The sequence below is a fragment of the Rhinoderma darwinii genome, chromosome 4, assembly GCF_050947455.1.
Source record: "Rhinoderma darwinii isolate aRhiDar2 chromosome 4, aRhiDar2.hap1, whole genome shotgun sequence".
NCBI classification, from domain to species: Eukaryota; Metazoa; Chordata; class Amphibia; order Anura; family Rhinodermatidae; genus Rhinoderma; species Rhinoderma darwinii.
Genome location: NC_134690.1, coordinates 401,359,583 through 401,375,084, shown reverse-complemented (window position 1 = coordinate 401,375,084; position 15,502 = coordinate 401,359,583). Strand labels below are relative to the sequence as shown.

Below are 15,502 nucleotides of genomic sequence, written 5' to 3'. Positions count from 1 at the left end.
AGGAGTGGGACATAAACAGAGAAAACATATAATAGAGAGATTTGTACCGCTCATGTTTTAGATGATTTGTCTATGATCACATCCCTTGGCAGCATTTTTCACTCACTAAATACCCTCAAGCTTCCGTTTTTTCATTAGCGCTTATTCAGACGAACGTGGGGAAACTCTGATGTGAATAACTGCCGTTTTTCACGCAGCGTTGCCCCCGTGCAGGTCCCGTTGTCACAGATTCCACATAAGCTTGGGTCTAGGGATGAGTGAAAACGGAACAAAATAGGACGTTCTATTTTTCAACAAACCCTTTACCTGGTCCATTGAAACAACAGCCGTGTGAACGGCCCCATTGAAATACATGCGTCCCTGCGACGGCTGTTGTTTTAACGGCCGTCACACGGACGTATTTTATGTTCATCTGAATAAGGCCTGAGTCATATAATATTTTCTACATATACATTTTTTTTTAGATTCATCACATGCTGAACATAAACATAAGCGTACATATTTTTGTATTCGTCTCATTCACACCAGCGTATTCGATCAGTATTTTGCATCCGTTTTTTAAAGCCAAAACCAGATCCTAGGTAAGGCTATGTTCACACGGCAAACTAAAAACGGCTGTAAAATACGGAGCCTCTGATTTTCAGCCATTTTTAAAGCATCAAGCGTTCTATTGAGACAATGAAAAACAGCTCAAGACATGCACTTATTTTTTACGGGGCATTTTTTGCGCACTGTTTTTTCAAACGCCCGCGTATAAAAACACCGCGTCGGAACGAAACGCTGTTTTTCCAATTAAAATCAATGGACATGTTTGGAGGTCGTTCAGCTTCCGTTTTTCGGACTGTTTACACCCCGAAAAAGCGCTAAAAATAAGCCGTGTGAATATACCCTAAAAATAAAATGCAAACATTTCTACTTCTCTTTTTGGCATCCAGTCCTACCTTTTTGGCTTAAAAAAAACCCCAAAAAAAACAGATGCAAATGCTGTTCAAATACGCAAGTGTGAATTTTGCCTTAGGCCGGCTTCACACATTCAGCTTTGATGCGGTTCTTTTTTTAAGCGAATCTGTCACCTTAAATGCTGTCCAATCTACAGGCAGCATGTTATAGAGCAGGAGGAGCTGAACAGATGAATATATCATTTTGTGGGAAAATATTCAGTATAAGGCCTCATGCACACGACCGTGTTTTTGCGGCCGCAATTCCCCCTAAAATCCACGGGAGAATTGCGGCCCCATTCTTTTCTATGGGGCCGTGCACACGACCGCGGCCATGTGCATGTCCCACGATTTGCGGGCGGCCTGCGGCTGACAGTCCGCAGCCGGCCGACCCGAAAATCACGGCCGTGCACACGGCTACGGTCGTGTGCATGAGGCCTAACTTGTATTTTATTCATTTATATCCCTGCTCTTTGTATGATACGGAGTCCAGTGGGAGGTACTACTCAGACCTCAGTGATTGACAGCTTTCCCCATATTAGTATACATAGAGACAGCTGTCAATCATTCATTAGGACCACCCACTGGACTCCTAATCCCAGAAATAGCAGATATTTAAATGAATAAAATGCAAGTTAGGGCAGATTCACACGAACGTTGCGTTTTTGCGCGCGCAAACAACGCAGCGTTTTGCGAGCGCAAAAACCATTTGACAGCTGCGTGTGTCATGCGTGTCTGATGCGCGGCTGCGTGATTTTCGCGCAGCCGGCATCATAGAGATGAGGCTTGTCAACGCCCGTCACTGTCCAAGGTGCTGAAAGAGCTAAATCTTTCAGCACCCTCGACAGTGAATGCCGAACACAACAGCGAAAAACCTGTAAAAAAAAAAAGATAAAGTTCCTACTTACCGAGAACTTCCCGGCCGTTGCCTTGGTGACGCGTCCTTGGTGACGCGTCCTTGGTGACGCGCCTCTCTTGACATCGGGCCCCACCTCCCTGGATGACGCAGCAGTCCAAGTGACCGCTGCAGCCTGTGATTGGCCTGTGATTGGCTGGAGCTGTCACTTGAACTGAAGTGTCATCCCGGGAGGTCGGACTGCAGGAAGGAGACAGGAGTAATCGGTAAGTTAGAACTTCGTTTTTTTTTTACAGGTTAATGTATTTTGGGATCGCAAGTCACTGTCCATGGTGCTGAAACAGATTAACTCTTTCAGCACCATGGACAGTGACTATCTCCTGACGTCGCGTACCGATAATTTTTTTGCCGGGATCGGCCAAAACGAGTTTGGCCGAACCCGGTGAAGTTCGGTACGCTTGTCCGGCTTCGCTCATCGCAAAGACACTCCGTTTGGATGTTCGGAAACAGAAAAGCACGTGGTGCTTTTCGGTTTTCATTCATCCTTTTCACTGCTGTTGCGCGAATCACGCTCGTCCCACGGAAGTGCTTCCGTGTGGTGCGCGTGATTTTCACGCACCCATTGACTTCAATGGGTGCGTGATGCGCGAAATACGCAGAGTTATTGAACCTGTCGCGCTTTTTGCGCAGCAGACAAACGCTGCGCAAAAAGCACGGACTGTCTGTACTGCCCCATAGACTTGTATTGGTCCATGCGTGCCGCGTGAAAACCACGCGGCCCGCACGGACCGAATACACGCTCGTGTGAATCCCCCCTTATACTGAATCTTTTCTCACACAGTCTGCATTTTACCATGACACGTTCCCTTTAGATCAAAGTCAGAAGTGGATACACAAGAGAGGAGACGTATAAGGGTATGTTTACACGCCCTATTTTCGGCATGTAAACGCCCGAAAAATTGAAAGCAGAGCGCCTCCAAACATCTGCCCATTGATTTCAATGGGAAAAACGGCGGTCTGTTCCGACCGGCTGTGAAAAAGAAGTGCAGGGCACTTCTTGGGACGTTTTTGGAGCCGTTTTTCATTGACTCGGCCGTAAAAAACGCAGCGAAAATCGCAAGGGGCTTAAAAAAACTTCTGAAAATCAGGGGCTGTTTTCCCTTGAAAACAGCTCCGTATTTTCAGACGTTTTTGAGTTTGTGTGTGAACATCGCCTAAGTCTTTCCTGTATATTTTTCCCCTTTTTTTTTTTTTATTCACTCCCAGTTTTGGTTTTTAAAATCTGCACCGAAAACGGAATGTGTGAATTTAGAGTTAGGCTTTTTTTTTTTAGATCGTTTTGCAAGAACTCATTGAAATTGTGTTTTGGGATAGATTCCCATGATGCAGTTTTTACACATTTCTGTAGCAATGCACAACCCTTAGTTTTGAGAAATGCATGCAAAATCCGCACTGTGTGAACAAGGCCTAACACTGCTATGTCACGCTATCATGTAACATTGATGCCTTTGACGTACTTGCTATGCGATAGGCGTGACAGTCTTGATGTAAGGGCATGTCAGGACTGGGGCTTTGCAGTCATCATGTGATGTCATATTGGGTCTGGAAGTGGGAAAAAGTTACGTTTTCCAATAGCGTTCTAACAACTGTGTTTGTGAAAACCGCGAGTAAACTCTTGTTTGAGGTTTTTATCGTGGGTATTTTTCTCTCCAGTGAAGTCAGCGGCTGGAAGAAAAATCAGATCCTTCCATAATTCATCAAAATGAAAATGATTTAATTTCCTTCTACAAGCTTTTATATTTTCAGGTCTGAACCTCATACATCTAGTCCTCCACTTCGCAGTTCAAAGAAGTCAAAACCTCACTATCTGTATCTGCTGTGAAAAAAACCGTAACGGCTTTCTGATTTACACTCTAAGGCCGGATTCACACGAGCGTGTCAGGTCCGTGATATATGGACCGTATGTCGGCAGTATTTCCCTGGACCGAAACGCTTGTGTAAATCCAGCCTTAGGGGGGAGTTCACACTTGAGTTTTTTGACTCGGAAACCGCACCAAAAAAAAAAAAAAAAAAGGGTCGAAATTGCCTCTCATTGATTTCAGGGGGAGGTGGAGACTTTTTCCCTTGAGCTCACCGCGGGAAAAAAAAAAAGCGTCACATCCTGTTTTCAGATGTTTCCGTCTCTGACCTCCCATCGACATCAATGGGAGGCAGAGAAAGCGTTTCTCTCTGCTGTTTTTGCCCGTTGCACTCATTGGCCGCGGCCAAAAAACGCGGCAAGTGTTCTGCCGGCAGGTCAAAATCTTCCTCAAAATTCCTTCAAACAGATTTTTCCGCATGCAAAAAACTCTGTGTAAACTAGGCCAAAGGGTAGAATTACACGCAGCGTTTTTTTTTTTTAAATGCGGCAGGGCCCGGTTTGGCATTTTTCACTTGTAGATCTCCATAATTTTTTTGCTCACTCTCCAAAAAAAAATGCATGTTTCAATGTGTGTTTTCATGGCGTTTTTTCTGAATAAATCATGTGTTGCAAATAGGAATCACGATGTGGAAAACGCCAGATTAAACACGACACAAACACTGCTTGGAAAAACGCATGTATCATTTTACTAAAAAAATTACATTAAAAAAGCCACACAAAAAGTCAGTGTGAAGGAGGCCTAAACTGTTTTCTACTCTCTCCTCCTTCAGATAACCAAGCAAATGGCGAGACAAGACGAAGCTCTCGGCTCCAGGACAAGTCCATGGAGTGGTTCACAAGCAACGATGAGTAAGGTCGCTATAGGCGCCTCAAATATTTACAACAGTTTTATCTGTAAAAAGTTGAACGTTTGGAGAAAATAATATTTGACATAATTTAGATCAATGTGTATAACATCAAACATATAAACCAGGCAATAAGCACGGCTGTATACAGAAAGATATTATATGTGATGTCCTCGGCATCCGCTGCGCTCGCCTGGTTCTGTATGATCTGCTGCTGGACTGAATTTCCTCAGCTGCACGAGAAAAGCTAGAAGTAAGAAACACTTGTAAATGACAATCTTATAACGAGCCGGCGCCACGTGAAGAACCAAGTATTCCTAATATTAAACAATTAGTCTTTTCTCCTATGACTGATGTTCTGCTTTTTCGCCAAGTTCTGGTTTGTATATTCCTGAGAAAAATCTCCACATGCCCGAAGCATAAGCTCAGTCGGTTATGGACGACTTTAAAATATGAAGCGCCAATTGCCAAACAATATTAGGGTACGAACACACAGGGCGTAAACACTGCGGATTTTCCACAATGGATTCATTGCGGAAAATTTGCAGCGTATTACAGTAGCAGCAGGGTGGGTGAGATTAGAAACAAATCGGAAAATAAAGGCACATAAACGGACCTGCGGTGCGCTCTCCTCAACCGCAGCAGGTCAATTAATGCTGCGGAATCACAGCTCTTCTGTTGCAAAGTGGTGTGTGTTGCAACATTTGCGGCGGAATCACATCGATAAAAAAAAAAAAAAAAAACGCAGAAAAAAAAAAAAAGTTAGACTTACCCAGAGTTCCCTGCTTCTTCTCCAGTCTGGCCTCCTGGGATGACGTATCATGCAATGCGACCGCTGCAGCGGAAACATGGCCTGCAACATCATCCCAGGATGCCAGACCGCGCGTGCAGAAGTGGGAGGGGTAAGTATGTACCACAACTTGGTGCGATTTTTCAGACGACATTCCCTGCGGTGTTCAGGGTGGATGCGCTGCGCAGCTTGACGCGGCGTATCCGCCCTGAACGCGCTGTGTGTTTGTACCCTTGGGGAAATATTAAAGTACAAATGCGGAAGGCGACAGCTTTTAAAAAGTTCCAATAATGTTACATATCCCTATACTGTATATGTAATGGAGATGTGTCACCAAGTAGTCATCATTGGGGGCAGGGAGATTTCAGCACTTCCCGTCACTCATCTCATTTAACACTACAGCTGCATCCTCTCCCCAGGCTGAACGGTTGTTTGCGAGTTAACGTATAATTTGACAGTACCGCAAGGCCTCATGCCCACGGCCGTGCCCGTTATCACGGCCCATGATTGAGAGCACAGCCGGCCGCCGATGGCCATGGGCCGCATTTTCAGGCCGTGCTCCCATACAAAAGTATGGGAGCATAGCCCGTAAAAATAGAAAAGTAGGACATGCTCCATAATTCCCGGTACGGTTCTACGGCACGGACACCTATCCATAGCGGTACGGAAAGGTGTCCGAGGCCAATAGAACCGGCCGGTCCACAATTAGAATTTTTTTACAGTCGTGTGCATGGGGCCTGAACGGCCGTCAGTTTGGCACATGTTGGTCAGGAAACATCGATAATTCAGAAAAAAGAATGAAGATAGTTTGGGACTTCAGGCCCTCAGTGTCAAGTCCAAAGCGTATACCTAGTACTGGGGTTCACCTCTTCAGGGGCTCCAAATTGTCTAAACTGGTGTTAAACTGAAGGCTCTGACAATGGCATGTTTTTGCCGGCACTCATCTGTATCATCATCGCACGCACAGCATTGCCAGAGTCCCCTTAAAAATGTGGCTTCTGTCGCCAAGGATATCATGCAGATCCATTACTGCTGAAGAGGTAAATAGATATAAACTCATCCAATTTATGATTATACGGGACCTCAGCAGTCCTAGTTTTACTGCTTTTTACGGTTCAATGCTCATGTCTGTGTATGGCTACAAATCTTACACTGGGACACAGAATTAAAGGGGCTTTTCAACAAATCCCAAAAAACTTTAAGCTTTTGCAGACAAAAAAAAATTCATATTCGTTTGCGTTCCTCCACCTCTGTGGATCCCCACTGCTACAGTGTTATTATTTTGACACCATCGTTTGCCATCCATAATGACGTCATGTGACCACAGCACGTAAACCACTGCCGTGGAACCTTACGCCACAATGGACGTAATGTCACCGTGGTCGGCCGCTGCAGTTACATGATGTGATGTAGTTATGGACAATACACAATTGTGTCAAGATCATAAAACTGGAGCAGCGGGAGCCAATGGGGAAGAGGAATTTTTCTGTTAAAAGGTAACTAAACTTTTACAAATCTTTTGATATGTCATAGTGACATGCCAGAAGTTATGATTGGTGGGGGTCCGAGCACTGAGACCCCCACCAATCGCTAAAACAAAGCGGCAGAAGCGCTCGGATAACCGCTGTGCCGCTTTGTTACTGATCGGCTTTCCTCAGCGGTCTATGGGCTCAATAGAAAGTCTGAGTCCGTACACCACTCGCTTGTCTTTCCGAGGAAAGCTGAACAGAAACAAAGTGGCACAGCGCTCAGCCGAGCACTTCCGCTTCGTATTAGTGATTGGTGGGGGTCTCATTTCTCAGATTCCTACTGATCATAACTTCTGACATATCACTATGAAATAGCAAAACATTTTTGAAAGTTTAGTAAGGCCTCATGCACACGACCGTAATTTTTATCCGTAATTGCGGATAAAAACACTGATCCATAAATTTCTATCGGCCACGGACAACTTCCCGTATTTACGGGTGTGCGTCCGGCACGTAGAATTGACCCGCAAAGAACAAGACGTCCTATTTTTTGCATTTACGGACCGTGCTCCTATACTTTTTAATGTGAGCACAGTCTACAAATACAGGTGACACTCCGCGGCCCGTCCGTGCAGTATATACAGACTGTAAACGTGTGCGTGAGGCCTTACTCGAAGTTCTTTTTGGTGGTTTCTTTAGAGATTTGTTTGATTGTCTGAAAACCCCTTTAAGAGATAAAATATTGTGGATAAATTAGGTCCCAGATCAGTAAATCCAATCCCATGCTGGTGCAGAACAGGACAAAGAAGACGCCATATTTACCTGTATGTCCGATCTGCCAAGGCATCGGCCGTGCAATATAAGGCACCTTCCCAAAAGGCTGAGATCCGATCACAAACTCATCATCTAAAAATAATTGTAGATGAAATATCATGTCAGTTTTCTAGATCACCAAATGGAATTTACATCCAAGAAAATGTGAAGCTCTGCAGCCACACACTGACCAGCAGGGGGAGTATTTCCTGTACAGACTCCCCGGCTCATGACAATGCTTCTCAGGAGTTATTGTCCAGCAGCGACCTCAGCTGCAACCTAGAAAATAACGTCTTACCATCTGTCTGACTCTCATCGTCGTCATCGTCATCATTTGCTTGTTCTTGAGTTTGGTTTTCAGAAGTCCAATTCCACTGAGGTTCAACCCTCTTGGAGATTCTGCCATCCTTACGTAGGGAGGGGGCCACCAGCCAATCCGTAACGCCGATCTCCATAACCTTTTCACATAACAGGGGAAGCGCACAACAACGAATCCCCTCAAGTAGATCAATCACCTGCGTGATACTATAGAAGGTAAAGAAGTTTCTTATATTAGAAACATAAAGCAATGACAAGAAACTTCACTGCAGGGGAGTTGCTTAAAGTGTAGCTAAACGTTTGACAAACTTCTGACACGTCATAGTGACATGTCAGAAGTTTGGATTGGTGGGGGTCCGAGCACTGAGACCCCCACCAATCGCTAGAACGAAGCAGCTGAAGCACTCGTGTGATCGCTCAGCCGTTTCGTATCTTTTCGGCTTTTTCCGGAAATAAATGTATCGGTGTACGGACTCAATAGAAAGTCTATGAGCCCGTCCTCCGATACATCGGTTTTCCGGAAAAAGCCGAATAGACACGAAGCGGCTGGGCGCTCACACTAGCGCTTCAGCGGCTTCGTTCTAGCCGATTGGTGGGGGTCTCCGTGCTGGGACCCCCACCAATTAAAACTTCTAACGTCACTCTGACATGTCAGAAGTTTGTCAAACATTTAGCTACACTTTAAAAGGTTCTACGCTTTGGTACAAAACCTCTACTAATGGTATATAGCGTCATTAAAGGGGTTCTCCGCTTTGGACAACCCCTACTTGTTGGAAAGATTCCTTGACAATAAGCTGATCACAAAGTTTCCTCCTGCTGGGACCCCCAATGATCAGCGGTAACCTGTGGGGAAACTTGGCAGTAAGTGTTCAGTTTACCTGCAGCGCCACCACAGGAGAAATTAAGTATTACACAGTGTGCATTCATATCAATGTCTTGTGTGTGTAATACAGGATGGGACAGGTCCTCTAAAGAGAGACGCTCTATGTAACCGCTCTCCACTCTGACCAAGAGATAAGGGTCCAAAACCAGTTCCCTTTGCACCAGTTTTGATACATTTCCCCCAACATTATCTCTCCCCGGTATGACCCACTTATAGCGCTGCTGTAGCAGACGCAGGTCTTTGGGTTTCCCAAGTATAGGAACCATGTTGCAACTACAACCTTTAGGCCTCATGCATACGACCATAGTGGTGTGCACAGCCGTGATTTTCGGCTCGGACAACCGCGGAGTGTCACCCGCGGGCTGCCCGCAAATCATGGGCCATGTGCATGGGCCCATTGAAATGAATGGGGCCACAATTCACCCGCAGACTTGTTCGGGTGCATGGGGCCTTACTGCCAAGTACTTTGACAGGAAATAAGTTATTATCACTCCAGCATGTCACCAGCTCAATTATCCTGCGTACGCGAGTATCATTGATCGGACCCGTGCACGTTATTCTCCAGGCATTGTACGCCTTGCGGGCACTAGCGTCTCTACACGCCCCATGTTGGATCGGTTGGGAGATTGGAACTGGAGGAAATGTGTCTGTACTTTCCTCACTGAATGCAATAGGGAAGAATTATTAGGCACTGTATACGGCACATACCTATATATTGCTTGCATGAACTTAACAAAACGGATGAGTCACAGTGTAAGGGTAAGTTCACATGTAACGTAAATACTGCGGGTTTTCCCCATTGAATTCAATGCGGAGGTAAAACCCGCAACAAACAGCAGATATTGTGATTTTTGCAGCATAAAAGATACGATTCCGTCGTAAAAATCGCAACTAAAAAAAGAAATAAATCTTATGCTTACCCAGAATTATCTGCTTCTTCATCCGGGCCGGCCTCCTGGGATGATGTTTCATCCCATGTGACCGCTGCAGCCAATCACGGGCTGAGCGGTCACACGGGATGAAACTTCATCCCAGGAGGCCGGCCTGCAGAGGGACGAGTCGCCATGTCTACGTAAGTATAAAAAGTTTGTTTTCTTTTTATGAACTGATTTCCGCAGCGGACATTCTGGCCTGAAAACTGTGCCACAATTTGGGTACGGTTTTTCAGCCGGAATTCCCTGCGGTGCCCAGGGCGGATATTCTGTGTGCTTTTACGCAGTGTATACGTGTTGCATGAACATAGCCGAACTATGGATTTAAGATGAAGTGATCATCGGTATTTGCTGCTGGATCTCGCCCACTTACTTAGTTATGTACACGGCACATACAGCCCCCCGTTTTAGATTCCCAATTATCGCTGGCAACGCAACTTGTGGGTTCAACATATCCAAAGCCACCTGTAAAACACATAGAGAAAGATGATGGAGCATGACCCGGCGACGGCCGGCGCCACAAGAGACCGGATGTCACTCACTGCATCAAACGCTACAGACCGGAGGTCAGACATGGCGACCACCACGTCCTTGTTGATAAAAGTCACGTTATCCGGCCAACATCGTCCGCTTCGAATTTCCCACGCTTTTACCCATTTTAAGAAGTTTCTCTTGGATACAAGGTGATGGTCCGGACGGACTTCGATGCTGTGGACACGACCCTCGGGCCCCACTGGAAAGGAAGGGCAACGCATTTGGTTTTTTTCTTTCCTTTTAACATTTTTCAAATATTTTAAAAACAGTAACTGGGAACGGGAAGATGGGGGTGTTGATAAAGGGAAAAAAGGTAGGAGAAGTATTGGGTAGAGGCACAATCATTTTTTTCCCCCAATAAATGTAATTTCCCTTACAGCTTGCACGGGACTCTGAACCAGCACGGGGCATTATTGTGATCAGAATTCCCGCTGCCTGAAAGCTGACAGAGTTATGAATGCAGCTCTGGATGTGACTGGAGTATAACACATGATGGAACTTACACAGTGACTCAAGTTTATATTTAGATTAGGCCTGTAACATGTCCACAGTGGAGTCCGTGCGCCTCGTCATCTCAGATATTTCCATCATTTTTGGCGATAATCGCATTCTCGTATATTGCCTGATCAGAGTCCAAATAAAGGTAATGAGGCACCTACCAGCACGTGACAAGAAGAGACTCAGAGCTCCGGACCCCGATCCCGCCTCTAGTATCACATCCCCAGGATTCACATCCATCATCACCAACATGGAGGCAATATCCTAAAAGTAACAGGAATAAATGTCAGCGTTAAAGGGAAACTCCGTCCCTGTAATGTGTGGATGAGCTACGTCCTCCGGAGGGAAAGGCTCTCATTGTAGCTCTCTATTCTTGCTGATAGAGGGGACAGAGCGGGGAGACATCAATGTGATTGGTGGGGGGTCTGACGCCTGAGACCGCATTGATCAGCAGAGCCCTACCCCTTTAATGATTATCCAGGCATAGCAGCTCATCCATACGTGCCGCTGTGCTGCTATTACAGCTGAGCTCCATCCACCCAAATGCCCCCCTCGTTCCGCTGATCAATGGGGGTTAGACCCCCCACGATCGCTGACAGCCTACCATAAACAAACTTCTAGAACGGTCTAAAACTATGTGTTTTAATTCCTCACCCTTTTCAAGATCTCGGCTTGCTTTCAGTGAATGAGCACCTTCTTGATAACATCCAAAAAAGTAAAACTCATCCTGCTCACACAGCTACGGAGTGGATCAGCTGCCTTGTAACAAGCCCTGCACCTGTGCCAGCATGTACTTGCTTTGACTCTGTTGCACTACATAAAATCTGGGTATAGACCTGGCCATTAACGGACACTTTGGACCGCCGGCCATGAATTGCTTTGTCCAATGGACCAATCAATTCTCAGCTGATAATTACATTCACGGTACAAGGGGCCGGTCAGATATTACAGGGGGACCGTGGTTTACAACTGGTGGCCAAATGGAGAGCTGGAGAGACACCGGTTGGAGACCATTAGGGTATGTTCACACGTACACGTCCGATACGCCTGAAATTACAGAGCTGTTTTCAGGAGAAAACAGCTCCTGAATTTCAGACGTAATGGCATGTGCAGGCGTTTTTCGCAGCGTCCATTACGGACGTAATCGGAGCTGTTTTTCTATGGAGTCAATGGAAAACGGCTCCAATTACGTCCCAAGACGTGACAGGCACTTCTTTGAAGCGGGCGTCTTTTTTAAGCGCCGTCATTTGACAGCGGCACGTAAAAAAAATAACCGTCGGCACAGAACATCGTAAAGCCCATTCAAATGAATGGGCAGATGTTTGCCGATGCATTGGAGCCGTATTTTCGGACGTAATTCGAGGTTAAAACGCCCGAATTACGTCCGTAAATAGGGTGTGTGAACCCAGCCTTACAGTAGAAGAGGATTTGTAAAAGACATAGTCACCCTTCCCCCCACAAGGATAATCAGCCAGTATTTCCACAAGAGATGTGAAGAGGTCTGATGCAAACCTTTGGATAGGAGATGGTTGGCCCCCTCTTCATGTACATGACATATTCATCCAGCGAGGGTCTTCTCAGCAGGAACTGGTGCCCGGTAGAAGTCCTGATTTTCTCTCCGGGCAGTTTTCCCAACATGTCCTTGTTGTTGATGGCCCCCCAGTTGCTGACGAGTTTGCCAGATTTTTTCAGGACAAACATCTTCCTGAACATTGAGTAGTGTCGCCTCTTGAACTCCGCCATGAGCAGATCTTCAGGCTGGAAAGGGGTCCCCAGTAAAGACGCAGGATTTTGCGGTGGAGAGGATTCAGGGGGGATGTATGGGTCTGAGTGGGCATTGTTCGTTCCAATGGATGCTGAAGGTTCTGGGGAGCGACGCTGCTTAAGGCTTCCATGAGGTCCACTCTCTTGGAGGGATGATTGTGGTCCTGGGGGTCTGGGATGCTCTAGGTGGTTTTGGGAGGATGATGGGGGGCTGAGATGCTCTGTGTGGTCTTGGGGGGATGATGGGTGTTCTGGGGGGCTGAGGTAGCCGTGGGAGGATGATGGGGGGCAGAGGTTTACTTGGGAGGATGATGGGAGTTCTGGGGGGCTGAGGTGGTCTTGGGAGGATGATGGGCGTTCTGGGGGGCTAAGGCGGTCTTGGGAGGATGATGGGAGTTCTGGGGGGCTGAGGTAATCTTGGGAGGATGATGGGAGTTCTGGGGGGCTAAGGCGGTCTTGGGAGGATGATGGGAGTTCTGGGGGGCTGAGGCGGTCTTGGGAGGATGATGGGAGTTCTGGGGGGCTGAGGTGGTCTTGGGAGGATGATGGGAGTTCTGGGGGGCTGAGGTGGTCTTGGGAGGATGATGGGAGTTCTGGGGGGCTGAGGTGGTCTTGGGAGGATGATGGGAGTTCTGGGGGGCTGAGGGGGTCTTGGGAGGATGATGGGGGTCTCAGCTGTTCTACATTTTGCAGATCTCTGACCTCTTGTGAGATAAACTCTGGAGGGATGAGGCGACTCACTCTATCCAGGGGAGACAGGGAACTTCTCCTCCATGTCCTTATACCCAGGGGACTGCTAGATTGGGGGGCTTCAGGTTCGCCCCCGCCTCCCTGACCTTCCCGTGAATTAGAGGAGCAATTGATACAATGTTGCACCTGCCCCGGGATTCTTCGTGTCAGCAGATTTGTTGCACAGACGGCAGGGGGCGACCGACACCACAGCGCTGCACAGCACAGCCTGCTCCCTGCACACAGCGCTGACATCCTGGTGGGATTTGAAAATCTCCCCAAAATCCGTAATCAGCACGTCATCACCCGGCGACAAGCAGGAAGCAGCAGCCGCACACACGTGGGTGATCAGCCAGTCCTTCCTGCTGTGCGACTAACCCCATGTGCTGCGCCGGGCACTGACAGGAGGTGTTGCTGCAGGGGTGTGTAGCCGGCAGCTTGCTGTTCAGATATGCACAGAAGATAGAGATCGCCCTAAATATCACACTGGTCATTTGCACTGACGTATAGAATTGCTTTGTGAGCAGTTTCCTAATATAATATTACAGGACTCGTTCCCTATAAATCCTAAATAGTTAGAATGGATTCTCATCTGGAACACCAGCCTAATATATAAACTCCAGCAAACTGAATATGACACGGCAGGGACCAGACAGGGGCGCAGATTATGTATCTGACGCTTTGATATTTTTTGCCATTTCGCAGAAGTCACCGTTTTTCTATTTGGGATCGGAAAATCCCTTGTTTAAAGAAATTTCCAATTAGCGCCTAAATGGCGCCAACACCGCGGTCCCTGCTGCATCATATTCTGTTTGCTGGAGTTTATTGTTTGGGGTCAGAAAATCCCTCTAATGTTATATTACTGCTGCTTGTAAAGGGGACAATTACAATGAAATTATGCATACGGTTAAATTTCATTAATTTGGCACCCAGTGATCCAGAAATCCTCCTCATCCAGCATGTCGGTATAATCCCAAATGCTGGGCTAGAAGGTTTTTATTTGATAGTCTGGTGCAGTGGATTTTCTCAGCAGGTTGGGGGAACAGGGGTCAGAGGTGTGATGATGTCATCTGTGGTATGACGTGTTAGTGACAACATAATAACATGAGAGGAGGCGTCAATGTGAACAATGGTGCAGCGGCATGTCGCATGGGGAGCACCAGAAATGTGGGTCCAGGGATTTTAAATATATATACAGTATGGTAAAAAAAAAAAACACTACCGTATGAAATAGATGGATATGAGATAAGATAGATATATCAGATAGAAAGATATCTATAAGAAAATGTATTAGAAGTGAAACAATGTATTTTATGACACACTGTATTTCTGTCAGGGATTCTCTCTTCCAGCGTGAGGAGAAGAGAGGCAGAAGATTCGCTGCCAGAAGTTTTCTAATCAAATACAGATGTGATCGCTGTGATTAGTTCTCACAGCGATCACATGATCAGGAACCATACAGATTGGTCCCGGATTTCTGTCCAGTGCCATTGGCAACAGTCAGGGCAGAGAGTTGTGTACATGTGATCGCTTGCACAGTCCCTGAAGCGCCGCTGTAATAATGCTATAGGGCGGGATTCAGAGACCAGGACGGTAAATCTAGAGCGCCCGGTCCATAACCAGGTAAAGGTGGAGTTCAAATACATTTCAGTGACCGAGACTCGGAGGACAGATTAGATGAGGAGGGCGTCTTGAGGATCAGGTTGATGGTGGGACAGTCCAGTTCCTTCAGTATCTAGACGGACAGTCTGAGAGGGGTAAGTCCAATCCTAAGAACCGCACTGAACTGGTTATAAAGGAAATGGATCACATATATTTTATTTCAAAACCGGTTTAAAGGAAAAAGGTAAGAAGTTTCCATATCAACCAACCAGATGCCAGATCTCATTTTTTTGGTGCCCTTTTGAAAAACTCCTGGGGCAAAAATGTCCCCACAGGGGAGGTGATTGTCCTGTGTGAGGAGCGGATGTCTGACCTGATGATTGTGTGATTTGTGATGGACCGTGAATCCCAGGGCGGAAAAATAAACACACAAAACATTTTATTGCATTAAAATGGCCAAAACGTTATTTATAGTTTTAAAGGGAATGTGTTGCCAGCAAAACATGTATTATTTTTTTAGTTAAACAATTAGTGTGCAGGTGATTAAACATTGTTCTAATTTTATTTTATTTTTTCACGAGTCAGGAAATATTATAAATTGGATTCAATT

The 15,502-nt window shown here is 46.3% G+C and overlaps 2 protein-coding genes across 3 annotated transcripts in view; one reads left to right on the top strand and one right to left on the bottom strand.

The window, feature by feature from the left end:
- SPDYA (speedy/RINGO cell cycle regulator family member A) overlaps positions 1 to 4,907 on the top strand; it is a 39,769-nt gene extending 34,862 nt beyond the window's left edge. For both annotated transcript variants that reach the window (XM_075863452.1, XM_075863453.1), the window contains exon 7: positions 4,486 to 4,907. In XM_075863452.1, the coding sequence (XP_075719567.1) occupies positions 4,486 to 4,568 (83 nt within the window). In that variant the 3' untranslated portion in view covers positions 4,569 to 4,907. The remainder of the gene's footprint in view (positions 1 to 4,485) is intronic.
- On the bottom strand, positions 3,856 to 13,581 carry TRMT61B (tRNA methyltransferase 61B). The gene is made up of 7 exons (XM_075863451.1): positions 12,310 to 13,581; positions 10,959 to 11,061; positions 10,308 to 10,498; positions 10,139 to 10,230; positions 7,931 to 8,157; positions 7,642 to 7,725; positions 3,856 to 4,807 (listed from the first exon to the last, which is right to left on the bottom strand). The coding sequence occupies exons 1-7, from the start codon at positions 13,543 to 13,545 to the stop codon at positions 4,719 to 4,721; spliced, it is 2,022 nt and encodes a 673-aa protein (XP_075719566.1). The 5' UTR covers positions 13,546 to 13,581; the 3' UTR covers positions 3,856 to 4,718.
- Positions 13,582 to 15,502: the final 1,921 nt, after the last annotated feature.